Here is a 27,624-nt window from a genome sequence, read left to right on the forward strand (position 1 = left end):
CTCCCCGTCTCCCTGGTCTGCTGGAGACCAGCAGACCAGGGAGACGAGGAGCAAAGCCCGTTTGTAACTGTGGATCGGACATAAGTGCCTGTAAGTGTAATTGACACAAAATTACTGCCCGGTTAACGTTGGTTCTCACCTGCTGGTTATAAATATAATAGAGGCAAATCAATAGAGAAAAGGCATGATATTCTTCCATTGTAGTCTGTTGCAAAATTTTCATTAATTTCACTGTAAACAAGATTGGTCCCTTCATTTATTAGTGAAATATAATACAATGTGTATTATTTTTGTGTTAACTTTGATGTTTGATGTACCTTACTATGTCTGTTTGGTTTGGGATGGCGGTCCCTCTTGCTTCTCCCTGTGATTTGGGAGCAGAATATCTAATTAAGTAATTAGGACTCCAGTTATTACCATGGAATATGTAAGAATTAATAAAACCATTCTATAGAAAATTAACACTGAAATTTTAAATCTAAATTATCATCTTTGACAATTAGTTGGCTGTCTTATCAAACAGAATGAGGCATAATTGAAACATCTGTTATAAGGCATGCTTCCTGACCGTTAATCATGTCCTTCATAATAGTTTCATGCTTGATTAAATGTTGACTGATTTTTGGTTAGAAGTTATGAATCCCTGCGTAACTTTCTTTCTTTTTCTTAATATTAAGGGGTTAAAATGCTGCTGTGCTATATACCTCAAAAGACTTGCCTGGGTTAGTTTAAAATAAAATCTGAGAAGCAGACAGTTGATATAGCATCTTCCACTGAATAAAGCCAGAACCCAAACCATGGCAGTCTGCCAAAAGAGCCAGTTGATTCTGTGAGGTTACTGTCAAAAGATGCAGGGCTGAATGTACTTCCACTCTAGCACAGCCGAACTGCACAGATGCACTAAGGTTTTCAAACACAGAAATGCTTTCAGGCTTCTCCAACACTTCTAGCAAATTATACCCCTGCTGTCTGTGGTCAAAATTGTTTATAGTTGTTTCGTGTATGCAATTAATTTCAGTGTGTAATAGAGCAGCTTTCCCTAGAGTTGAAACATGATGTGTAGTTGCTTCCTGTCAAATGGAGTAAGTTAGTGGCACATGCTCTTGAATTCATCCACCTTTTCAACCAGAGATAGGTTTTTACCTCAGCACTCACTGACTACTTAAAGATTATTTTCCTTGCTTGCTCTTTCCACACATGCAGTCCAGAGAGTGGTTATAGTAGGAGGTAAGAGAATGAACCTTTTATTGTTTGTCAAAAAGCAGCATCCCTTGTTCAGCATGTGTGTGGTTAAGCCCAACGGGAGCTGGAGTCAGTTCAATTCACTCCTTATTTTGGCAGCTAAATAGTACAAGACTTTATGCTGCTAGCTTTCAGTTATTTAAAACACTGACTTGATAGTCAGCCTGGTGACTTGGCAGGTTGGCATTTGCCTCAGAAAAATTAAAATTCTTGCTAATGGTTGAGCAGCTAATTCAGTAACATATTCAGCACATCACAAAAGTTCATGAGATTTTTGGATGTTGGATGTCACTTGCCCATCAAATTACTCAACACATTGTAATGATATTCTCTGGAGAGATGAACCCATCCGCCCACCAATCTCATGCTGTGTACAATACACATTACAGTTTAAGTCACTATAAGTTATGTCACTCAGTGATGTGAGTAAGTCACTTTACTCCACCCCTAGTGCAACATAAGTTAAATCAACCTAAGTATCAGTGTGGACAGCAGAAGAGCGTCTCCTGCTGGCATAACTGCCATCACTCAGTCGGTCTGCAGTAACTAAGTTGACAGGAGAACTCTCTTCCATGAGCTTAAATTTGTCGGTACACAGCTGGATCAGTGCAGCTGCATCCCTATAAGCTCTGTCGTGTAGCTATAACTTCGGTCACCAAAGGAAGTGGAAGTGAAAATGGAGATCAGTAGGGGTTTGTGGAAAGGTTTAGTATGAATCATTCAGAGCCAAATTTCAGAAATGTCCTGTAAATATGGACTGTCAAGTGTGTATTATAATCAATCACTTGCTTACAGAGGACACAATTTGTGTAAACTAAGGCAATATGTTTTTAAATTCTGCAAGCATGAATTTAGCAGCTGTCTTGGGATTCATTGGAAAATATGTCCTTCTGAGAGGTCAGATGAAACAACTCATGTCATGGACCTGAAAAAGAAATGTACTGAATACAAATCTGGTTCTAAAAGGCCTCGTTACTCTGCAGTGTAATCTGAACCTATAACAAGTGGTTTTTGTTCTAGTAATGAACAGCTAAAACAAAATTAGTTGAAAGGGTAGTGGCACTTACAATGTCAGCGCAGTGTTTTGTAAGCTTGTCGCATGTCATAATTATATTTTAATATGCAGGTATAGTCTCTGCTTTTGGGGAAGAAATTCAGTTGATGTTTTGATTTTATAGTTAGTATTTTCTCGTGAATATTAGATGGTCCTGGATTCCTTTTTTTATTGGAACAGAAAAGAGGAGCTATACTGATGTATGTAATAAGAGTAGAGATTCCAGGTCCCATATTGCTTTTACTCTCAAATGTCATTGTCTTAACACCTTTGCCAATTGGTATATCATTGTCTGAAATGATAATCAGCAAAATGCTGTGATGTGCTTGTTGCAATCTTTGATGTTTCCTTAAGATCAGATATCAAAGCATAGTTTAGTAGCAAGAGCATCAGGTTGCCTTGTTTCTTGTCTATATTTTCTTTGCTTGCTAGTGTTCAGAACGGTTTTCAGGACTCTGCTTGCAGTGATATTTATTTAATCTGGAGCTAGCGGCATTCAGAATTTGCTATATGACCCAGCCAACACTGGAAAAGGCTTCAGGAGTTGGAACTTAAAAATAGAAATAACTACAGCTTCTTCTTCAAGTGATGGTCTCTAGGTGTATTCCACTGTGGGTGCACATGCACTCCATGCTACTGAGATCATTGTCCATAAGTCTGTAACTGTGCCCTTGTCCTTTTGCTCCACACTGAGGGCATAAGTACCAGTGCAGGCCAACTACATCTCCATTTCCTTTCTTGTGCCTGGGATTTGAGACCGAACCTTTCCATGCCTGCAACAATCGATACCTTCAGTCTGTCTCCTGTAATTGTTTCCTTTTTTGCTACTTTTTAGATAGTTTCTTAGAATTAGCTAGTCAGGATAAGTTTGGGGCGTGAAGGTCTGTCCCTAAACCTAATGCCAAGGCCTTGGGACTCAAGAATGCTCAACTCAAATGGTTTCCAACCTGTGGTCTGCGGACCCCTGGTGGTCTGCGCGGTACTGCAGGGGGCCGCAGAAAGTTTAAAATAGAAATTAAAATAAATGTACATAGCCTCTCGCAGCCAGCACCTCCTTTGACCCACGTTGCTTCCTGCAGCTCGGAAATCAGCGCAGGCCGAGGGACATACTGGCTGCTGGCACGGAGCCTTTCGGCTCCCAGACAGTACCATCGTGGACCACTGGTTGTGAACCACTGCTGAGCTGAGAGGCTCCGTGCCAGCAACCAGCAAGTCCCTCAGCCCATACTGCTTCCTGCGCAGGCTGAGGGACATGCAGGCACAGCTATGTTGTTTGAGGGGGTCCGTAAAATTTCAATAGATTGAAAAGGTGTCCAGATGCTTGAAAAGGTTGGGAGCTACTGCTCTAGCCTCTACCTTGGCCTTCCTGGTTGCAACAACTTCTTGAAGAATTTCTATTGCCTCAGGGGAAATTACATCTGTACCATTTGTTGATCCTTCACTAGCAGAACTGACCAGGACCATGATTGTAGGCTCCAAAGTTTTCTTATGAATCATGCCCCGTTCTAACTTATGCAGACATTCCTGTACAATGAAGAGGCAGTGAGAAGTGTGCTTCTGAGCATGGTGACTTTCAGTTATGGGAATGATACAAGTAAAGCAGAAGAGTCCTTCATGCAGGAATGTCAAGAGGGTAGAAAACACTTTCAAAAGAGGTGAGCAAAATCCTCTTCCTAGTCTTCTTCCAAGAAGATCTCTTCCCTGATACCATCAAAGACAGGTGAGACTCTGGACCCTGGAACAGACACGGGGCACAGTACCAATCTCCCACCTCTGAAAAGAAAAAACTCTTGAAGACCAGCATCATCTGTACAAGTGAAGACCATACATGGTGCCAACAAAAGAAATACCACTCCTACCTCAGTGGTATTGGCACACTGCAATAAGGAATCTTCAAGATAGATAACTCTGAGTCATCTCTGCTGATATGAAAGGCCATAACCTCCACACCTCATCATGGCTAGTTAGGGAGAAATTGCAGATGAGATCATCCTCCCAAATCTGGAGTCTGCCATCCTCTCGCATCCAGTCCTCATAAGAGAGATCATAACAGCCCCAGTCCAGAGAATATGTGAAATAGTTACTTTCCAGTCCCTTTCACCAGCCATAACATCACAAGATTCATGGTAACAGTGGCACCACCCATGGAATTGGATTCAACCTTTTCCTCCTTGGGTGACTCTTACATCAGTGAGAGAGCATCGTACCTTTGCCAAGGCAGGAGGTTTGCCCAATTAATGAATTCAGAGTCTTTTGTGTTCCTTCCCATTTTTGTAAGAAAATGTCCCATTCTGGGGACCAATAGTATCCTTTGCTGTGGGGCTGATTCAAAAATTATGCAACCTCGTGACCGGCATTATTGGGGACCTTGGTACCTGTAGATGTGTTATCCTGTATTGATCCAGTCCTGGGGAGGGGGAAGGGTAGAGGAACCTGAACTCCATCAGGAACAAATAGATGAGGAGAGCAGACAGACAGTTCTGGTTAGGCTTCCCTCATGTACATTCTCCCGCTGTATCAGAGGCAGCAAGATGTGTGTGTGTGTGTGTGGTGGGGGGCTGCAGTTCTGCGGGAGCCAGTACATGTGGGAAGCAGCTTTCAAACCAGCTTCTGGCGCACGCTGACTCCCCCGGAGCCACCTGTCCCTTCTCCCCCCATGCTGCTGCCTCTGTATCAGAGGCAACAAGGCTGTAAGGAGGGGACAGGCGGGAGTTGGTGCTTTCCCCTGCAAGCACTGGCTCCTGCCTAACCCTGGGTGTGTAAACTTGTAACCACTGAAAAATTCAGCAGTTATAAGTTTACAAAACTAAATTTTTGCTAACATCCCTAAAATCCAAACATATTACATTTCCATTGACATTCCAATGTATTAATATTCCATCACATACATACCACATTAAATTAATTTACAAGTAAAATCACAACCTTAAGTTTGGTCTTTGTAATGCTGCATCATAATATAAAAGGGGAGGCTTATTTTTCTTCCTACCAAATTTAATTTACTCACTTTTTTAATAAAAATATGTTGTACTTAACATGACCTTTTATACTTTCTGGCAACAGTGAGTATTGGATAACGGAAGCTCGTTCATCATTCTATTTTTCTTCAGTATTTCTTCATCACCAATAAAATCTCATCAGCAATACAGTGATTTTACTCTTACCTCCTTTTTTATGTAGTATATATCAGGCTGTATTGAGGCATAATATATTATGACTTCCTTTAAGTGCGGCATTGTCATTGCTGATTGTTTGCCAAAAAAAAATCAGTATAATTCTTTTGTCTGATGATTGACTGTAATAGCCATTAACAGTTTCCCTTTCCCATAAAACAATCATTTCAGTGCTGTAATTTTGGTCTGTTCAGATGTAATTTTTCTGCAGTTTGTGCATTAGGGTATTATGTAATTTTTCATTTTTTAATAAAAATAGACATTTTATAACAATGAAGTTGAAAAATAATTCAGTAAGTGAATAAGCAAGTGTCATATTGAAAAATATTAAAAGTTTTGTGTTATATTTCTTGAGCCTTAACTTAATTCATTAGGTTGCACATGGTTGCTGGATTCACTGTGAATTATACAGTAGCTGTTCCTGGATTAAAATTGATTGTCACACTTCGTTGCTATCTGCACATCAGTCTCTTGCCTGTGGATGGTCTTCAGATATTTGTGAGAAAAGGAATGACATCAGGATGCATTTATAGTGAAGAAGACATTTATTTATCTAAATTTGATACCTTCAGAACTCTGTCGACAAAAGGCGTTATTCCTTGTAAAACGAGGTTTACCAGCGTCGACAAAACTGTTGAGTTCTGTCGACGTTATGTCGACAGAACTCAGCGGTAGTGTAGACGCAGGTTTAGTTTTGTCGACAAAAGTGGACTTTTGTCGACAAAACCCTGTAGTCTAGACACACCCTTAGACTACGGCATACTGTGTATATTCAAAACTATTTGCTGCTATGACAAAATAAGATGAGTTTTTAACTATTTTTATTGAAGAGGCAGCGTAGTTATCAGAAAGGAAATTTGATTCTATTTCATCAATTCATCGTCAATAAACTATTGCTGAAAAGGTAGTACAAGTAAGCACAAAGTATGGTGACAGGGAAATTGTAAAAGTGTAACCAAGGATTGAATTCAGTTTGCAGAATCTGGTACTGGTAACTAATGATGCATCAAAAGGGGGGAAACAGTTTGATTCTCAGCTCCTGCTTGAGGTTGTATGGACGGTTGTTTAGAATGTATAAAATAAGTAAATGTTATATGGAATCATTGAGGCACAATAAACATAAATCCCCACCATTTTAGAGTCACCTTTCAGCTTAAAACTGCACTTTGATCTCCAGTACAAACAAAAAACTGTCTAGAATTCTTTAAAGAAGAGGGGGGAAACGAAGACTTTTTCAGTGTCTTGCACATATACCCCTTAATCTGGAAACTTATGTCGTCTTCTTTCTTTTGTAGCCAATGGTCTAGAGCATGCGTATTTGCGGAATTCTGGAAAGTTGAACATGGAGAACAGAAAGGAAGATGGTGAGAGTACAGCATCTGCTCCTCCCCAGAAGCCACTGCAGTGTCACTGCAATCACCACTGTCCAGAGGACTCAGTCGACAGCACCTGCAGGTTGATGGGACAACTAGTATTTCATATATTTTGTGGGGGTGGGTTACATACACCAGTCAGCATTTTAAAACCTGGTTGCCTTAAATTAGGCATCTAAATCTGTTTAGGTACTATCAATACAATCAGTGTAAAATTAAGTAGGGAAGGGGTATGAGCACCCTAAAAATCAGACCATTTTTATTTAGATGCCTAAATATAGATTTTTTTATGCTTAACTTGATGCATTCACATTTGCAAATTTAGGCCAATACCTGTTTTAATAATTTGCATATGAAATATAGTTGAACTATGAGTAAGCCATAGTTCATGGATGGACGGAGCAAATTTCTCTTCCCCATGCATGAAGACCAGCATTAGAGGAATTGTGCTTCTCCTGAAATAGTGTATAATGCACTCCCTGTTTGGAGGACTGTGGTGGTAGTTACTAAATAATGGCACACTCTAGATTTAGGTATTCAAGTGGTTAGCCTTTCTCATAACATCATGAGGGGAAAATGCTGTTCTCAAATTGGTGTGTCAAATTTCAACTCTCTTATTCCGTCTTCTGGATGTTTGTGGGATTCTTAAGTTCTACTTTTGTAAGAAATGTAGACAATTGAAGATTTTCCAATTTAATGCTGCTCCTACAGCTTTTATGCTTTCATCAAAGTCCAGTGTGAAGTTTTGGATATGCATAATTATAGAACTGTGACATGAGTATATTACTGTGACTGGACCTTCCAATTGGGTATGTGTTCAATCTGAGAAGGTTAGAGTGAGTTTGATATTTTAACAATACGGAACTACTTTTCAAGGCAACGTGTTATAAAAGAACAGTATGAGAGAAGTCTCCGGGGTTGCTCAAGATGTTGATAGAGATTTGGTGGTGGGTTTTTTTATTATTATTAAACAGTTGCTTCTCAGTTTCACAGTATTCTGCACAGCCTGCAATTTCACGACTGTCAAATTTAAAAGTGCCAAAGCTTTGATAAAAGCCTTGGGTAGTATTTTTCTGTCCCACTTTCAGCTCCTTCTCAAAGTCCTAGTGCTCTGTCTAGAAGTAGCATTTATTTATTAGTGCATATACTGTATTTTGTTTTAAGAGTTTAAAACTCCACACTTGGCTACCAGGATGCCTGCTATATGATTCAGCCATTTCATGTTCATGTCTAAGGATAGCCACTTGCTTTTCTTTTTTATGCCAGCTTTTACAGCAGAGGTCTTATAAAGCAGTAAGTAAAAAGTTGCAGCCGAATAGAAAATTAGAAAATACAAAAGTTTTTTGGAAACACGATTCAATTGGCTGGTGTAAGCAGAACCTGCTACTAAGCTAACACCCCATTAAAGGCAGTGAGGCTTCTGAGGTTTCATCTACACTTAACACAGTACAGTGGCACCAGATGTGCCGCAGTTGCATGTCAAAGTAGGTACTTCTTAGGTCAATGGGAGGAGTAACCACAGCAGCTAGAATTTTTCCATCAACCTAATCCTGTCTATGCAGGGACTGAGGTTTGTTTAACAGTGCTGCTCAGGGTGGAAGTTTATTACACCTCTAAGCAACATAGGCCACATCTGTACTTAGCAGTGGATTGCCACTCCAGAGATTGATCTTCTGGCATTTGATACGGCGGGTTTAGTAAGGGCCCACTAAATCAAATACTACGGGTGTCCCCATTGGCAATGGTACTCCTACTACACGCCAGGAGTAAGGGAGGTCGACAGGAGTATTTCTCCTGTCAACCTCCCGCTATGGGTACGGTACTAAAGTTTGAATCAAGATATGTCGACTCCAGATCCATAATTAATGTAGCTTGAGTTGAGTATCTTAATTCGAACTTATGCCCCCTTGAATACCTGGCATTAGTTAAACATGTTTAATTTTCTGGTGTAGACTAGGCTATGGCGAAGTCTATGCTTAATTGCTACAGCTGCAACACTCTAGTATAGACCCTCATTACAACAATGGGAGGGAGTTCACCTGTCCTTGTAGTTAATCTACCTCTTCTCTGAGAGGCAGTAGCTCAGTCGACGGAATAATCGTTTTGTCTGTTGATCTAATACTGTCTCCACCAGAGTTTAGGTCATCATGACTATGTCTCTCAGGGTGTGATATTTCACACTCCTGAGAGAGGCACAGGTATGGTCAATGGAAGTTTTCAGGGTAGACCAGCCCTGAGATGTATTTTAACAGTGCTCAGGAGCCCTGTGCACAAATCCCATAACCATCAGGATTTACGCAGAGTCTTACCATGGCACACTGAAACCATCCCCTTAGCTTTAAATCACAGACTGTAACAGTTTTCTGCTAGGTGTGTCTAAAGTTAACCACATACAAACAGTTAAAAAAAAGTAAAATACAAGAGAATGATGTAATAATAGTCTAAATGAGAGGGGAAATTAATGTTAAATTTATGTTGTGTTAACACGATTATCACATTGTTAAACGCCCAGTTGCAAAATCATTCTTATTGGAGTGACACATCTCTGCAGCTTTATTTCCAGTTTTAATTAAAAGGTCAGGTGGTCAGTTTAAATTGGAATTTGCCTCACAAAACCTTATTCTCCCTTCAGCCGAGCACAATCCTTCTGTCCCTAAAAAAAACTTTCATTTTTTCCACATCAGTTGCCTTTTCATGGATCATCTGAATACAGTACTACCCCTTGTTAATTTCATATGCAAGAAAAATAGCTGAGTGTAGTACCTGCAAAATAGAAGTTTGTACCATATTTCTTGTCCTATATTTCTTTTTAAAAGTTATCCTATGATTTAGCAGCAATAAAGTAAAATATAATTCTTTCGGAGCATAATTTAAAAGGATGCTTCTCAAGGATGATGATTTAATATTTATACAGTGCCCAACACTGTAGAATCTAGGTGCTATTATAAGCATCAGGAGAAACTGATTTTCCTTACATTTGCAGAATCCTGTTACTTTTTAATATTTTTTCTTTCTAAAATCTTCAGGACATAATTCAGAACCAAAGAAGAGAAATGTATAGGGATCCCTGTATTGAAAAGGTGCCCAGTCTCTAAAGTTGGGTTATAATAAGTAAACAATATTAGGGAGCCAAGATAGGTGAGGTAATAGCTCCTGTTAGACCAGCTTTTGTTTGTGAAAGAGAGAGGCTTTCAAGCTACATAGAGTTCTTCTACAGATCTGGGCCAAGGGATTATTCGGATAAAGGAGATAGAGCTGAGAGAGGTTGATAGGCTACCAGTCAGCTGACTGTGTTGTAACCAGTTCTCAAGAGATATAGCCAAGCCTTCCCTGCTAAACTGGGACTCCTTTTATTTGGGGATCTTCATACCATAATACCTTTTATTTTCACCATTCACTGTAATCTGAATTACTGCTGGCACATTGCAGTGACTTAAAATAATTAGGAACTTCTCGGTAAAGAATATTTCTTCTCATCAGAGTTCAAATTAAGTTGATTTTGCTGCATTTGTATGATGTATAGGTGAAGTGTTTCTGGTAAAATCTTCTTTTCAGTGTTCAGCTGATTATCTCCACTCTGTCTCCCCTGAGGGGTCCTATCTTTTATGAAATCCATCTTAATCTCTCAGCAGCCCTATCAGCCTATTAAGCTGTTGACTGCCTTTAGATCTCATAAATTATGAGATTTCATTTTGCATAGAATTGGAGCAGTGTACTCTAGGGCACCCCTAACCCAACAATGCAAATGAAATTTTATTAGCCCAACTGGCCAGATCCCAGCAAAATTTCAGGCTTGAGATCTCTCCTGCTGGAACATTACCAAAGGCATAGGACCTTTCACGGGTCAGGGAACAGATTTTCTGAAAGTTCAGTCAGAAAGCATTTGCAGGTGTATTCAAATTAAGCACTCAGATATAAAGCACAGCCCCGTAGTAACCGCACTGAGGAACTGTATTGAATTTCTTTCTGAAAAAAGTAGTCTAATTCTTTGCCAGACAATTTTGGTCAGCTTTGACAGGTATATACTTGGGGTGGTATGACACAATTGGCTGCCAACTAGCTGTACTTTTATCCATCAGGGTGTTTGTATAAAAATGAGGACATCTTGTGGCCACTTGGAAACCACATCAGGATAGTATTGTAATTTTTGCAGGGACTACATCATATATGCATGACTGCCTTTTCAAATCAAGTGTGTATCAATCCATCAACTACTTGCTGCATTCATAACCGCTCTGTAGTAGTGTGAACAATAGGCAGTTTTATATAACATTTATTCAGCAGTATTTTAGCCCTACAGATAAGTAAAGAAGACATTTAAATATTTTCTCTTAAACGTAGCATGATTTTAACAATCAAAAAATTACGACTATTGTTTATAGCAACAATGGTTTTTATCTGCAGTCTTCCTCTCCTACTTGCCTATACTTACTATAGGTAATACCTTTAATACGGCAAACCCATGAGGTTATCCAACTACAAATATTGACTTAGCTATCTAAGGCAATTGGCAGATTTTCAAGGGTCACATTTATATTAGGTAGTTAACTAGTAATTTGGTCCTAAAAATGGTTGTTTTGAATCTAGATTTCAGAGACAGAGTAGGGTGCTTAGTTTCATGTTTGTCTTTGGACTTCAGCATGAATTCCCTAGACTCTGATAGGTTTTCAAGGCTCTGCATATTGTGTATCCTTGTTACCTTACATTATCACAAAAGATATGCAAATAGTGTCAGTCTAACTAAGGGAGCAGTGGCTCAGCACACAGGTGTTTGGCAGACTGATTGATTAACAGTGACCTTTCTCAGAAAGAGGAGGAAGTGTTTGTAAGAACTTCGTATGTCTATACTTGTAAAGATTGTTCATTCACAACCTGTTTGAAACGTTAATCCTCTCTATGCTGTGGGGTTCAAAACAGATTTGTTTTCCAATCTACAGTTCAAAAAAATTACAGCTGCTTTCAAAACACATTGGGCCTCCTTATAAAAATTGAATTGATGCATTTGACTGTGTAAAATGCATGCACAGTTACTGCAGTCATGCATTCCCATAGGGCAGTTGCATATTTTTTTAAATGGATTTAATTGGGCATGTACACACTGCGATAAGAGTACTCATATTCACTGATTAGGTGCATGGTAGTATTTATAATTTTCTGTGCACAGATATGTTCAATCAGTTTTTAAAAGTCTGTCCCTTAGTCTGACTGCCATGTACAGCACAAGTTGTGTTTCCACAGAGCTATGTTTTCTAAAAGATAAAATGTTTAGCTTTGTTTTATCAAATGGAATAAGAGAATAAAATATCTTTGCCAGAACGAGCAGAAGGGATGTTTGTATGGATATTCAAGCAACTTTATTCTCATTTTGTTACCCAGCTGAGGAGCTGTATCTTTTAGCGTAACGATATTTGAACTTTCAAAAACGGGGACACTCCTGAGAGAGAGCGTATTTGTATCCATATCTACTAACTCACTTTGTATCAAGGTGTTAAATATTGGTAGATACGGACACATATACACTCCCTCTCAGGAATATCTGCTTTTCTGAAAGTTCAAATATGGTAACCCTAGTATCTCTAAAGCATCACAGCTTAAATTTTCCAAGGTGTCTAGAAATTTTTAGATGCCCAATATGTACTGGCATTCAGAGTGCAGGAATGCAAAATTTTCTGAAAATTGATGCCTTACTAAAATGTCTCAAGTGGGTCATTCAAAATCACTAGTCACCTTCTGAAAAAAATATAGGCCCATATACCTTTATGTTGTTGTATATGTTATGGTAAATAACTACTGACAATGCTACAATCTTTGCTGAGCCCTCTGCATCGCTCACAGTATCTGTTATTTATGCATCAGTTTAACACAGCGAGCTTCAGAGTGGAAGTCTCAGAATATTTGAAGTTTCCAGAGTAAATTGAATTCGCTTTAACCAGGAAAACACTCCAGATTAGAAAATACTCATTTTGCATTTGTCTTTTCATTTTGCTCCATTGAAAAAAATTGGGCTACATTGACCAGCATGTAAGTGTATTCACTGGCTCAGCCTAAGCTCTAGCATTTATGCACAGAAAATGACTTATTTTAACATGCTTTGTTTCTTTAACCATAAAACTAGAAAATAAATTATCCGTATTTTGACCATTTATTTGGGTAAATAACCCAAGCAAGCATCTGTTAAAGTGAACGTTGCATGTGATGAGGTCTGTGCAAAAATATAGAGGAATAGCTCTATTGGTATTATTGCCATGCCAAAGTCACCATCAGGTCTGAAACCAGAACACCCATAAGAGGGCCTGTATACAAAGGGGTTCTCTATAGGAACTGGGAGAATGCTCCATTCCATGCTTCAGTATCCTCAAATCTTTCTGTTGTAGAGAGAGCTGTCACTGATGGAGAAAGGAGAGAAAGGATGTGTCCCACATAGCAGAACAGGATCAGTTTTTCTAACTGTGAGACTGGTGTGGTCCTTTTACAGGCCAGAGGATTTGGACCATTATGATCCAGATTTTGTGCTTTGCTGCATATACATGGCTCCCACTGACTCAACGTGGCTGCATGCATCTCTGACAGCCGACTTCGGCTCAGCGGTAGTGTAATGCAGTTCTTCTAACTGGGTTTCATGTTACTGTTATCAAAGTATTTTTTTCGAAAATGAGTTTGTGTTGAACAATTGACAGTGACTCTTTATTTTATGGACAGTGTTCTGCTAAACTTGGCATTTATGAACATATCCAAGCTTGATGGATGGGATATAATGTAGGAAGCAGATAGATCTATGCTGAGAGATTAAGTCCAGTTTCCAAATTAGAGAAAGTATGTAAAGTTTCACAGAAGCATCTGAATGGTAAGGTTTCTATACAGGCCATGATGGACGTTTCCCAAACATTACTAAAAAACAATAGCTATAATTTATGCTGCTAGTATATTCAGAAATGTGCACAAGAGATAAAGTTTAAAGAAATAAAATCCTACAGATTACATTGTAGACCAAAGTAAGGTGGTGGTAATGTACTGAAAAGTAACAGGTTTCTGGTTTAGTCATCAGGGAATTCAGTCAACCTGCAGGTTGTAGCAAATGAAGGAGAGAAGCATTTCATTTGTACAGATCTATTTTTTTGCCATCCCACATTACTTAGCATATTCATTGAAGGACGGTTACAGATTTATTATGCCTAGTATTTCGAAGTCCTTCAGTGGTGGATGAGTATTTAAAGCATGTTTGTTTTTTATTGTGAAAGAGAGAGAGAGAAAAAAAAAGTAAAACAGACATTGATGTCATGCTACTGTGGAAGCCAGGGGAGGAAATTCTCAACAGTCAAGGTTTGGTAGCTAAGGCGTTGCATCTTTCGTGAGAAATGGAGCTTTTCCAGTCAGGACATCTGCTCGAACAGCTTCAGAGCTCTTGGCTCTTATGCCTTTCCTCTGACATTTAGTATAAAATCTTAGCTATTTCATTTATTATAGCAATCTTTTATTATAGCAGCACCTTCTAGTTCAGGACCTTTCAGCATTTCTGCTATAAACCTTCCTCCTCCTTCATCTCCTCCTCCCCCCAACATTTGACCTGGTTGTAAAAAATCCCCCTTGCTAAAATGTGACATACCAGATCTCTGCTTGTGAATTATCACATCCCAAATCTGCTTAATATCTTTTCTGTACTGCAGTATAATACAATGCCTCACTGGAGGAGGTTTTTTACAACATTTTACAACACCCAATCTAATTCCAGATTTACACAATGGAGGTTTTATATTTTTAAGTAAATATAATTTTGTTTAATAATCCATAAATATTACACTATTGAGAATGAATAATAGTTTGGTTTATGCTGCTTTATATGTATTCATCATTCTGTGTTATATATGCAGTATATTATATATGTGGTACACGCTTGTTGAAATTGTAACGAAGGAAAGATTTTGATTTCTGGCATGTCTGAACTGAGTATGCGATCCTCTTTATGTACAATATTTGACCATTGAGGATCTGTTCCCTATCACCACAGTAGAGTGCTTATAGGAGTTCTAGGAAACACTGTCTCTTCTATCCTCTTGCCCTGATCTCGGGGAGGCTTTCCAAGTGATGATGGTCATTTTTACATTGAAAATTCTCTCTCAAATCTCATTTTCACTAAATAAAGCCACATTCGCCTTTTAATTTTATTCTATGTTTTTCCTTCATTCTATCATGGTCTGAAGCTTATGGGACATTTTTATTGCTGTCCCTAAAAAGAATGGTTTCCTCTGTCCCTCAAAGATTCTGAGCTCTCTGCCCTTCTGCTTTCCTTGATCTAACGTGCTCTGTCAGTTTAAATTGGGAGTAAAATTTTCACAAGCACTGATGTGACTTAAGAGTCTGTCCCATTTTCAGAAATGATTTGAGTCTGTGCCCTGTTGAAAGTCACTAGAATGCCAAAGCCTCTGTTGTCTCTTTCCCTTCTTCATAGTACCTTTTCTAATTATATGATTCATATATTGACTTTACTAGAGACAGTTCTTAACTTCTTTTGTTATTCAGTTGCTTGCAATTTATTGCTCTCTTAGCCTACGTCTACATTGCAGTGCTATGTCGAGATACCATTTTTTGAGTGCGCCCGTTATTTCGATATATAATGGGCTTGCTATTCTGACATCCCTGTAAACTTCATTCCATGAGTAGTAAGGGACATTTCAGAATAGCAATTTATTTAGAAATAAGTGCTGTGTAGACAGTACCAAATTTTGAAATAAGCTATTTCAAAATCAGATCAAAATAAGATACACAATTTGCATAGCTCAAAATGCATGTCTTATTTTAACCTACAGTGCAGTGTAGATGCACCCTCTTAGTTACACTTCTTATTTTGAATGTAGGGTACCATAGTCAACAAAATGTAATATAATATTGTATTCTAAGGGATTCCTTCCAGTCTCTTTTCTTGGCAGTCTTTTTACCATTCTTATCTTGAGCCTGAGCAATGAAGTTGTGGGATTTGCTGCCCAAGAGGGTTGTCTTCCTTACCTTATTCTCAGGCACATCTAAGTAATATAAAAGTAAATCACTGCTGTTATGAGAAAGTAATCTGTGGAATGCAGTTGGTTACTTTTGAAATCCAGCAGTCAGTTACGTATACTGTTGTTCAAAGTAATAATGAAGCAGGCTTACTTTGGTTAGTTAATTAAAACACACAGTTAATTAAAAATGTGCTTCAGCAAATGTTTGGTGCTTCCCTATCCAGAGGCATATTATGCTACAGTTAATACAGATTGTGTGTATGCACTCAGAGTATAATGGAATGTTCCCCTTTTCCTACAACCTCTCCATTGACACTGGGTTTTTTGTTTTGTTTTGTTAGGTTTTCCTTTATAAAGAAAATCCTGAAATTCTGCTTTCTTTAGGCCTTTTAAATCCATTGAGTTGTTTCTTTTATCTGTTTTCCTTTTATTGTTCTTGTTCATATGCTATGAAAATATTTAATAAACATTAATATTAGAAAAAAAGTTAATCAAACATTTTAATTTTACATGACGTAAATGTTTGAGGATAAAAGGTTATTTTTATTACTCATTTTATTTCTTATGATCAAGATTTTTTGTATTCATTTTGAGACGGTCTTGAATCTCCAGAAAGTGATGTGAGAATAGCAGAAAATACTGTCAGATGCAGGCGCACTCTTTGTTTCCCTGATAACATTCATGCATTTGACCTTCATTAGGGAAGGACATTTATCACTAGCACCATCTAGCCATCTGTTAGTGTACTTGTCCTCTGTTGAACATGTTCTTGTAAACTGACGTATTATGGATCACTTCAGGCTTATAACCCAAGTAAACAGTTATGAAGAATGTTGATGATAACTCAAGGACATGTACAGAACAGAGCATTGCAGTTTGTAATATGGTTAAAGTAAAGACCACAAATCACTCTTAATAGTGTTTCACAGTTATTATCTCAATGATGCTGGCCTCTTCAGGTCTGCACCATGGAGCAAATCTCTCTACAGGGTATGCATGCATGCACAAGAGGACCTGCTTTGGCATTGATGCTTTTTCTAAGATAGGTCAGCAATGATGCCCCAGGCCCTTTTGCATCACCACTGGAGTGTCATGATGCCCCACCCCTTCCATCTCAAGCTTTGCCCTTTTTAGGGGCACATTGCCAGACCTCCACACATACCTTCTCCCAGGTCCCATGGTGCCTGTTGGTCCCACTGTATGCAATTCTCTGTGTGTTACGTGGGTCACATCTACACACTAGATATCTATCTTCATGACCCTGTGGATGTCACATGGGCAGCAGCTGTGTGCTCATTGGACTATAGGTTGAGAACCTCTGAGATAGACATATGAATGGGCTGGGGGTGACGATTTTTAATTGTGGGGGTTGGAGTTTTGTATGAGAACATCAGCTTTTGTGGACTGCCTGCTTTGGTTTGAAGAAAAGTTACTGTTTTGTGATTACTGTCTGTCTTTATTGGCATTAATTTTAATTATGCTGAGGTGCTAAGAACTTTAAACATTCATCTGTTTTGTATATTGATATAAGATTATGTAAATAAACAAAAATTTACATATGTGATAATAGCTTTCTCATGTGCATTTTGTTGTCAACTGTATGTTTGTGGGGCAGAGTATATCAGGCCACCTCTAATAAGCAAAACCTTTGATCTAAAAAAATGAATTCTGCCTCATTCTTTCCAATCTTCAGGACTGATGGCTACTGTTTCACCATGGTAGAAGAAGATGAATCTGGAGGACGTACAATTGCCTCAGGATGTCTAGGTTTAGAAGGCTCCGACTTCCAGTGCCGGGTAAGAAAGTGGTTGTGATCAGTTTGGTCTGGCTGTTGTGATAGTTTTTGTTCAGCTGCAGCATTGTCAGGAGGAATGCCTACATCTGCTGCTTTGAATTTTGTTTGTGTAGGAGATGTGCCTTCTGTATTGAATGCTGAGGAAATGACATCCTCTCCCCAAAACTCTTGCTACTGCTTCAAGCATGCCATGCTGCTAGTTAACTAATGTTAAACTCTGCTGACCTGCTAAAAGTACGACTTGGGTAATTACATCCCAATTCTCTAAATTCCCCTTGCAGCTTCAATTAGGTAAAACATTCTTTACTTCCTCTCCTAAATTGCTGTGTGCTGCAAAAGCAGTGTGCTTGCATGTTTAACACAGAGAAGTCACGCGAGGTTCGATTCCCAGCTGTTCTGTGCAAAACTCAATGTGACTGTGGAGGGAGGACAGCAGATGGAGCAAAGATTCTAAGGGTACAGCTGCACTGCAAAATAAAACCAAAAACCACAATCATGGCATGAGCCTCACTCAGCTGACTTAGGCTCGTGCCACAGGGCTAAGAATAGCAGTGTAGATGCTCCTGCTTGGGCTGGAATCTAGGCACAGGCATTCACCCTCTTGCTGGGTTTCAAAGCCTAGGCTCCAGCACAATCAGGAACATCTGCACTGCCATTTCTAGTTCAATAAGCCTGAGCCCAAATCAGTTGAGCTGGTTGCCACGATTTGTTTGTTTGCAGTATAGATATACATTAAGTAATCTTTCCACTCCTATGCCCAAATCTCGGCCTGTCCAGGTGCAAAACCAAACTATTTTTTCAACTTAGCGCAGCCTAAGAATTGCTCTTATTTGCACCCACTTGTAATAAACTCTCAGGAGTATCTCCAAAGTATAGTGCATTGTGTTCTGTCCCTTTCTTCTCCCTGTAATGCTCTTCACAAATCTCTTTCACTGAAGGGAACAGATGACAGAGCCAACTACATTGGCTTTAAGCCATCTGAGGATTCCCCTGCATGAAGGAAGTCATGCCCTAAAGCAGTTGTTTTCCAGCTACGGGTTGTGACCCAGAACTGGGTCATGGAATGTCAGGCACTAGGTGTAGTTGCTGCAGGGCATCAGGTGTTCAGTGTACTGCAGGCCCGGCTCCTATGGTGGGGTGGGAGGGAAGAGAGTGCACAGGGCTCCACGCACTGCCCCTACCCCTGTCCCAAGCACTCCCATTAGCTGAAAACCTGCTGCTGCCTGCTTCTGGGGTGCAGCATGGTCTACGGTTCCAAGAGAGGCAGGAAGCCCACCTTAGTGCCACTGCTGACTTGGAGCCGCTCACAGGAAGCCCCTCCTGTCCCAGCCCTGAACCTCTTCCATGCCCCTCAAAAGCTCCCTCCTACACTCCAAAGCTCTCATCCTTAGCCCCACCCCGGAGCCCACACTCTAGTCAAATTATGTTGGGTTGCAAGCATCCTCAGTTTTCTTTAACTAGGTCATTGAAAACCACTTTCCTACAGCTCAGATTTCTGAAAATAAGAGTCTACTAGGGGGCTCTGCCCCCTGCTTCCTACACTTGCCAACCCCCTTCTCTTTGGGGATAGGTGTCTGGTCAGGGGGAGGGTGCAGGAGCGGGCTGGGTGTACGGGATCTTGGTGGAAGGGGTATGCGAAAGGGCTGGGGGTGCAGGTCTCAGCAGGATGGTGAGTGAGGGGGGTTGGGGATGCATGGTCTCAGGTTGGGGTTATGAACGAACGGGCCGGGCAGTCGGAATCTTGGGGTGTGGTAAGGTGGCTGGGCGTGTGGGTCTCAGCCAAGGGGTTGTGTGATGTGACTGAGGGTGTGGGCTCTCGGCCACAGGGGTGTGTGACAGGGCTGGGGGAAGAGGGAGGGCACGTGGCTCTGGCTCCCCTGGGGAGGGGGGAGAGCATGCAGCTCTCAGCCCCCCTGGAGAGGGGAGGGCATGTGGCATCTGACCTAGGGCACTGGAGAGTGAGGGGGAGGCAGGGTGGCTGAGGGCAGAGGAGGCTGTTGGATGCAGAATGATGTGATGGCATCACTGTCATCCTACAGGACATTTTTCACACACACAGACACAGACACACACACACACACACACACAGAGACACACACACACACACACACACACACACACACAGAGAGAGAGAGAAATGAGGCTCCTTATTGCTTCCCAAATAAGTAGCCAGATTTTTCAAAATGCTGAGTATCCTACAATTTCTGAATTCAAACCTGAGGTTAGGCATCTATTTCTGGAATCTTGGCCATGGGGGCAAAATTATATCGCTTTGCTCTGGAAAGTGAGACAGAGGATCAGGCCCTTGTCTCATTGTACATAAATGTGAAATCTGCCTGCCCCCAAATGCTTGAATAATGAAACACTAACATACAGACTCTCACAACTCTTCCGTACGCTGCTAGGGCCTTGTATAATTGTAATGGCTTCAGTGGAATTTCAGAAAGCATGAATTTGTTCTTAAATGTTTAAATGAAGTGTTGCTGGAATTTATTAGGATGTCTCAAATCCTTATTGTAGTCATATCCTTCACTGGTTGTGATGCTGTTTACCACGTTGGTCTGTCTCCTTCCCAGCGCCAAAATAACAGTCTCTGTTTAAAAGAACAAAGTTGCTCATACAGTTCTGTCTGAATTCCTCTGTTGCAGGATACACCCATAATACATCACAAAAGAACAATTGCATGCTGCACAGACAAAGATTTCTGTAATGAAAATCTTCACCCTACGCTGCCACCGCTGAAAAACAGAGGTAAGGAGGAGGAAGAAAATCTAGACTTAAAGCAGTAGGTGAATATTTTTTCCCTGGTACAGACATGAGAATTGGATGAGCTGTATGGAAAAACAAAACTTCATGTATCTTGTAACTGTTCTAGTAATATATAGAAATGGTATCAGCTTGGTTGTTGCTGGTATTTATGTTCCCATTATGCCTGTAGAGATCAGTCAAGACACACAGACCCATTGTGCTAAGTGTTGTGTGTAATAAAATAATCGTTCCTCCCTAAAGAGTTCACAGTCTTGGTCAGGCTGGTGCAGGAACTGTCCGTCTTTGTACAGTGCTTGGAGGGGAAGGGGGGTCACTTACTGAAGCCTTTAGGTCTCATTCCATACAAATATAAAATAACAATAATGAATGACCTCCGTCATTGCAAAAGATTGTACTTTGTAGGAATATAATAGTTTCCATGTGACATTTGGGACCTGATCCTCAGCTGCTATAAATCAGCAAAGTTCTCCTGAAGCCAGTGGAACTAATGATGATTTATAGCTGCTGATAATCTGGTCCTCAGAGAATAAGGGTTAGGCATTACTATGAGTTCTGTCTTGCAGACGTATAGAACAAACAAAGGCGTAACACTTCACACAAATGCATTCACAATTTTGATTGGTAATTGCACAATCATGCAATTATGTTTTGAAAATACAGTAGTTCCTGTGATATTTAGAGACCTTGGCATAAGGGATGTGCCAGTTTTGTGTGGTCAGCATAACATTTGGTACTAGGAGAAAGTCTCTCTAATTTTTAGGGGGGAGGGTGATATTTCCTGTTTACAACTGAGAAGGAAATTTGGACTATAATGTTGACCTGTAAGTTAATACCTGTTTCATATCTCAGGTTAAACACAGATATTTTTATTACTTACTTAATTTCCTACCCAACCCAACTACCCATGCATGTGTACAGAAAGGTGCTATTCCTGCAGTCCTTACATGTATAAGGGCTTACTTCATTGAGATTCCATGCAGTAGGACTACAGAATTGGGTCCATAGTATATACTATATAAAATAGTTCCGCGCTGACTGGTGAGCCATGAGATCCTGGCTTTGATATTCTGAGATCATGAGATTCTGACTTCCAGCTTATGAGCTTGATGTAATTTTGTTGGTCTTTATTAAGAGAAAAAAATACTTGAATAGAGAGAATATCCCCAAGTTGTATACTAATATAATTTTATTTTGGAAAATAAAGACCATGATTTGTGCCTTCCCTCCCTCCCCCACCCCCTCAGTGGTTAAATAAACTCCTGCTGATTCAAAATGCAGTAACCTTGTTTATAACCAGTCTCTCTCCTTGGTTTTATATTACATTTTCCAGAATGGCAATGTAAAAATTGGGTAATTAGCTTAGTCATAGATCTATCTATTGCTTATGCAAAAAATCATGCTCTTTTGCTAATGCCATTTTTCTTTTTGCTGGGGCAGAAGACATTTAAGTACTAAAGAAACAGATAGCTAAGATTAATAAACATGAAATAACAGAGATACTATTTTGAATACATTATTAGATTAATAGCTTTTGAGCATCTCTGTAGCTGCTTAAATACTGGAAAAATTAGTTGTTTAATTTGTTTGACAAACAAATGGCAGTATGTTCATTTAATACATACTTTATGGTTAATAATTCCTAGTAACTAGACATCAAATTGTGGCTGTAATTTTGGAGACTGCTTCAGATTATGTGGCCCTATGATCTGTAGCTATGGAACAGCCCCAAAAGTCAGAATTTTTTTTGAAAGCTGCATGATCAGCTTTGATTCTTGGTGCCATAAGCCAGGGTAATTTATGATTACCTCTATTGGGGTGTGTCTAGACTACAGGGTTTTTTTGAAAAAAGTGGCCTTTTTTCAAAAAAACTGTACCTGAGTCTAGACTACCGCTGTGTTCTGTCAACAGTAAATTTGTCGACAGCGGTAAACCTCATTCTACGAGGAATAATGCCTTTTTTTTTTAAGTCATCTTTCAAAAAAAGGGCTCTATTGCATAAAAACAAGGCTTTTTCAAAAGAGAGCATCTAGACTCTCTTTTGAAAAAAAGCAAGCCGCTTTTTTGAAAAATCTTCTTGTTGTCTAGACACTCTTTTTTGAAAAAGCCTCTTTCGAAAGAGGCTTGCAGTCTAGACGTAGCCTAGCTGTCTGAATTCTCACCAAAAGGGGAAGGAATTTAAAGACTGAATTCTCCCACTAGCCATATCCAAGAATATGCAGCTAATATAAGGTTTGGGGTCCTATGTTTATAGCCATTCTTAACAGTCTCGGATTGTCTTTAAGTATGGTGCAGCGACTGTCAGAATTCTTATCAAGCTATAACATAAACAGTGATGTTAAAATAAATAACTAAAAATAAAAATAGACCTGTTAAAATAAAAACTTCACTGGATTTGATGAAAAAGTATGTTGCTTGGTTTTTTAAAACACAAAATGTTAGCTTCTGATCAGGAACTTTTTGACCAAGGTCATGTCTCAGGGGGAAACTGGGGTCTGCAGAATCTTTCATCCATAGGTCAAAGGTTGATAACTAGAAATTAACCTGTATACAGCATTATTATCTACAGATGCGTGCAATTTGTGTTCTGTAAGTGTTTCTCCATACCTAGCGTTTCCTGAAAGGGACTCACTCTTTAACTGTGAACAGAATGAATCAACATAAACATGAAAATATCAGAAGAATTAAAATTAGTCAACCCAGAGAACTGGCTTTGTGTCAAGCATGAAGAAGAAACACAATAGCAGCTAAATCCATTTCTGGATAGTGTTCTGGTGCATCCTGCAGTACTAGTAAAATAAAAATACCCTGGAGATAACATGGAGTCCCCTTGCTAGTCAAGCAGCCGCCTTATTAAGGAAATGAGAATAATAATAAGAGTCTGAAAGGACACCTCTTATAAACAATAAAAATATTACTGGAAATCCCAGTGAAAGTGCCGACTGAAAGCAGATGAGAACAAATATGTCTTTACTGATTTAAAGCCTTTATAAGCAGAAGTGGTGGTGCCACCATGTCTGGCTCCCTGCCTGTAGAGCTAGTGATGAATGGGCAAGGGAATGATTGGAGGAATGATGATGGGGTCTGATGTGTGCATACAAGTCTCCAAGCCTCAGATTTCACTGCAGTTTTTACCCAGATAATACAAATACTGTGAACTGGAAGGAACAGGGGAGTCAGGAGAACCGTCAATGCATTTGATATGCTGACTCTGCCTGAAACCCATTTTCCTGAGTTTTAAATACACATTTCAGCAGTGGGTTGTACATGACAAAGTGAGTTAAGGAAGTGATGGGGCTGTAGGGAAACAATGACATGTCTGAATGTAAGATATTTTCTAGAGAATGTTTTCCTGTCTTGTTTCTTCTATCCCTCTCTGCCTATGCTGAATACAACAATACCACTCCCGTGCAGTGCCTTGAAATAACATCGCAGTGTGCAGTCTTATAAAGTGCACGCTTTGCATGCGGAGCATTGGACAATGGTTAAAACTCCCATTCAGCCAGAGCTTCGGTAATGTACCGGTTCTTTGTTACAAACCCCCAACTTCATAATATGTCTAAATGTTAATAAAACCCTGCTTAATTTTATAACCTCACAGCTTGGCTTAGCTGCATTTGATATTAGAAAGTAGGGGGCTCAGTCCACTTCCCATATCCCAAAAATTAATGCAAATTGACACGCTTTTCGGTTGCAGTTCAGGGACTGAATATGTTTGCAGACCGCCCCACCAAGTTTGTACTGAGGTAAATGGAGAAGCTTGCATGGCTGCTTTTGTGTGCAGTACCTGTTCTGTGGACAAAGGGAGGACTTCAGTGTCTAGCAATGGCATAGCCAGAAGGGCCCACTTGGGTGGCTCCTAACTTTGGGTGGCTTGGCAAGAATAGGGGGTGGGAAAGAATAGGGGGCAGGGAGGAGCAAGACAGGAGGAATGAGAGGGAGTAAACCCCGCCCACTCTCCAGCCAGAGCGGTATAAGCCTCAGTGCACCATCCCCATTCCCTGCCCAGAACACCGGGGCAGAGTGAGGTAAGCCCCAATGAGCGGGCTTGGATGCAAAGTGGCCTGTTTAGGCTGATGACTAGTGAATGTCAGTCTGGCACCTTTCACCAACTTAAACAGAATGCTCCCTGTGCTGAGATAGGACTTAAGTAAATCTAGCTCATCCAAGTCCAGCCTTACTCAAAAACTTTCAGTGATGGGGATTCCAAATCCTACCTTGGAAGGCAATTTTCTTCACTATCCTTATAGTTAGGTTATATATTAGTAAAACATTTCGCACTCTCCCTCGCTGCAGATGAAGCCCATTACTTCCTGTCCTGCATTCAATGGACACAGAGAACAATTGATCACAGGCCTCTTTGTAAGAGCCCTTAACATATTTGAAGATTGTGATCAGGTCTCCCCCTTAGCCTTCTCTTTTCAAGATTAAATCTGCCCAGTTGATTTTTTTTTTTTAAACCTTTACTTCTAGGTCAGGTTTTCTAAAACTTTTATCATTCATGTTGTTCTCCTCTGAAATCTTTGCAGTTCGTCCACCTCTTTTCTGAAGTGTGGCACCCAGAATTGGACAAAGAACTCCAGCTGACACCACATGGGTGTCTAGTGGCACAGGACAATTACCTGCCATATCTTAACATACACCTTGGAATGATCTTAGACTTTTTTACAATTGTACCACATTGTTGACTCATGTATAATTTGTGATCCACTATAATCTCAGACCCCTTTTTAACAGTAGTACCGCATAGCACTAGTTGTGTGTTCCCCATTTTTTAGGTATGTGATTTTTCTTCTCAAATGAAGTACTTTGCACGTGTCTTCACTGATTTCTTCTTTTTGATTTCAGAACAAATTCCCAATTTGTCAAAGTTGTTTTGAATTCTAACACTGCCCACCAAAGTGCTTGCATCCTAGCCCATCTGGTGCCAATCCTTAAATTTTATAAGCATAACTCATCACCTCATTATCCATCTCATTAATGAAAACCGTGAATAGTATCAGACCCGAGACTGACCCTTATGGGACATCCCAGTGATATGTCCTCCCAGTTCAACAGAGAGCTATTGGTGATTATTTTTTTACATTAAAAAATAAAGAATTCTGAGCACTTTCCTTTTCGTTTTTGCTGAGCATTTGCCGACTGGTTTACAAATCCCCAAAATGAGCAAACGAAAACCCTCCAAAAATAATTTGAAAACATGTCTGAATTCTGGGCTGATAACTCACTTATTTGCCATCTTTATTTCCTGGTATAACATTTTGGTAAGCATGAAGACTCAAGAAAAACGTTTTGCCTTCCTTTAATATTAGGGCCAGTTTCATGCCTACCGTATGCATGGTATGTCTTTAATAAAGCCACATGTAGTACTGTTGTAAAGACAACTTTGTGACCCAGTGTAACCTTCTTTGCTGTAACTAGTTTAGCCCTCTCAATTTTGTAGACTAAAATGCAGAACCTATCTTTCACATCTAAATTGCCTTTTATCTTCAAGTGCTTTCTGGGATTTTTTTTCCCTCCCACACAAATGTCTTTGATCACAGAATAAAAAATGTCAATCAGAATTTTCATGTGTGGGTTCTTAAAGTTGGTCCTCTTAAAAAGGGCCTTATTTTAAGAGTTGCCAGAGCTCTCACAGTTTTTTAACTTCTGTAGAAGTTGAGGATACTCAGAACTTTTATGGCAGTGCCCAAATAGGGATATTAGGGGTCTGAATTGGGTTCCCAAGTTTGGGAATACTAGCCACAGTGTATAGAATGCTAGTCACTGTTCTTTGCAGAATTATTTTCAGGATTCATGATTTCAGTCTCTTTCATACCGTTTTATACACACACATAATCCATTAATAATACTAAAGGATAGGGAGCGTGATTGTGAGCTCTTTGCCGTTTCTGATAGGCATAACTACATTGAACTGAATAGTGTTACTTCTTGGTTTACTGTGGTATAAGCGAGATCAGAACTGAGCCCTGTATGTGTAGCTCTCAACAGTCATTGTGCTTAAAAAGCATAAAAACTGCCAAGTCCAGTTTTTATTGTCATGCATTCTATGAAACCAGAACCCCCCTTGCCGTAAATGTGTTTTCATAGTCTCCAGAGTATGAAGAATTCTCCCCTACTGTCTGCATGCTCTGTTTAGCCTCTCCTGGGCTAATAGGCAATGACATCTTAAACTGTTACAAACCACACATTTTAAAGAGAAGTGACTGGCAGACATAGACTGCTAATAAACCATGAAATAGAACCTTGCCCCCACCCCCCGCCTTAACCACCGCCTCTTTCACGGAGAGAACCGGACTCCCCAGTGGGTTCTCAGGTTCAGCTCCAGGCACACTTGGAGTGACAGTCCAGGTACAAATCTGATGAGAATGATGGGCTCTAGTGTTTTCCTGATAGATCCTGTGTCAGTGTCTCCTTTCAAAGGCGATGGCCATGTTTTAAATGTTTACATTGTTAATGCTCCAAGAGCAGGTAATGTCAGGTTAAAACATGACCAATGTGCTCACAAGGCAGATAATGGTAGGTAATCTCTGTTCATACTGGATAGGGAAGAAAAGGGAATAGTTGGAGGCAAAGATGGGACAGAAACTTGGATCTATAAAATAAAAGTGCATGACAGTAAGCCAAGAATCCCCTAGGATTCCCCCTGGTCTCATTATCGTAGTAAATCTGAAACATAATAGTGTTATTCCAGGATGAGTCGATAAGGATAGAATTCTCACAGTTTACTGTATGTTCAGCATTTGTATGGAAGATGCAAGACAATCAGATGGTAAGGGCTTCAGAAAACCTCATCCTTATCTGCATTACAGTGACCACCAGGCTAGGAGGCGGGGGTTATACTAAAGTATTACAGTTTTGAGACTGTGTAATTTCAAAAGAAGATGGTTCAGGATTTCTTTAGTTTTCTTTTTGAAATGAAGATACAAATTTGGAGGTGATCATGAAATTTGAGAGCAGAAAATGGGTATTGCATGCACAGATTAATCCACACTTTTCAGTTATTTTTATATACTCACAGTTCTACATGTGGGTTGTTAATGTTGCATTTCCAAGGAGTTTAAAAGAATGGCTCATCTGCAAGATTTTTTTTCCACAAGTGCAAGAATGAAGAACAAATAATTTTCCTGCTATATTGCTGAGAGATTCAGAGATACTTAAATTGATGTAAATATAACATTAAGGACTGTTAGACATCCCTTTATGTCTTCTCTGCTAGGATAGATAC

The 27,624-nt window shown here is 39.8% G+C and overlaps 1 protein-coding gene across 12 annotated transcripts in view; it reads left to right on the top strand.

The window, feature by feature from the left end:
* Positions 1 to 27,624, top strand: part of BMPR1B (bone morphogenetic protein receptor type 1B) — a 359,692-nt gene that overhangs the window by 311,333 nt on the left and 20,735 nt on the right. For all 12 annotated transcript variants that reach the window (XR_012904029.1, XM_075929626.1, XM_075929627.1 and 9 more), the window contains 3 exons: positions 6,765 to 6,924; positions 17,529 to 17,631; positions 20,279 to 20,381. Coding sequence is in view for 11 of the 12 variants with exons in the window: in XM_075929626.1 (XP_075785741.1) it covers positions 6,765 to 6,924; positions 17,529 to 17,631; positions 20,279 to 20,381 (366 nt within the window). In the remaining variant the exon portion in view is untranslated. The remainder of the gene's footprint in view (positions 1 to 6,764; positions 6,925 to 17,528; positions 17,632 to 20,278; positions 20,382 to 27,624) is intronic.

This window comes from Pelodiscus sinensis, chromosome 5, assembly GCF_049634645.1.
Source record: "Pelodiscus sinensis isolate JC-2024 chromosome 5, ASM4963464v1, whole genome shotgun sequence".
Taxonomy (NCBI): Eukaryota; Metazoa; Chordata; order Testudines; family Trionychidae; genus Pelodiscus; species Pelodiscus sinensis.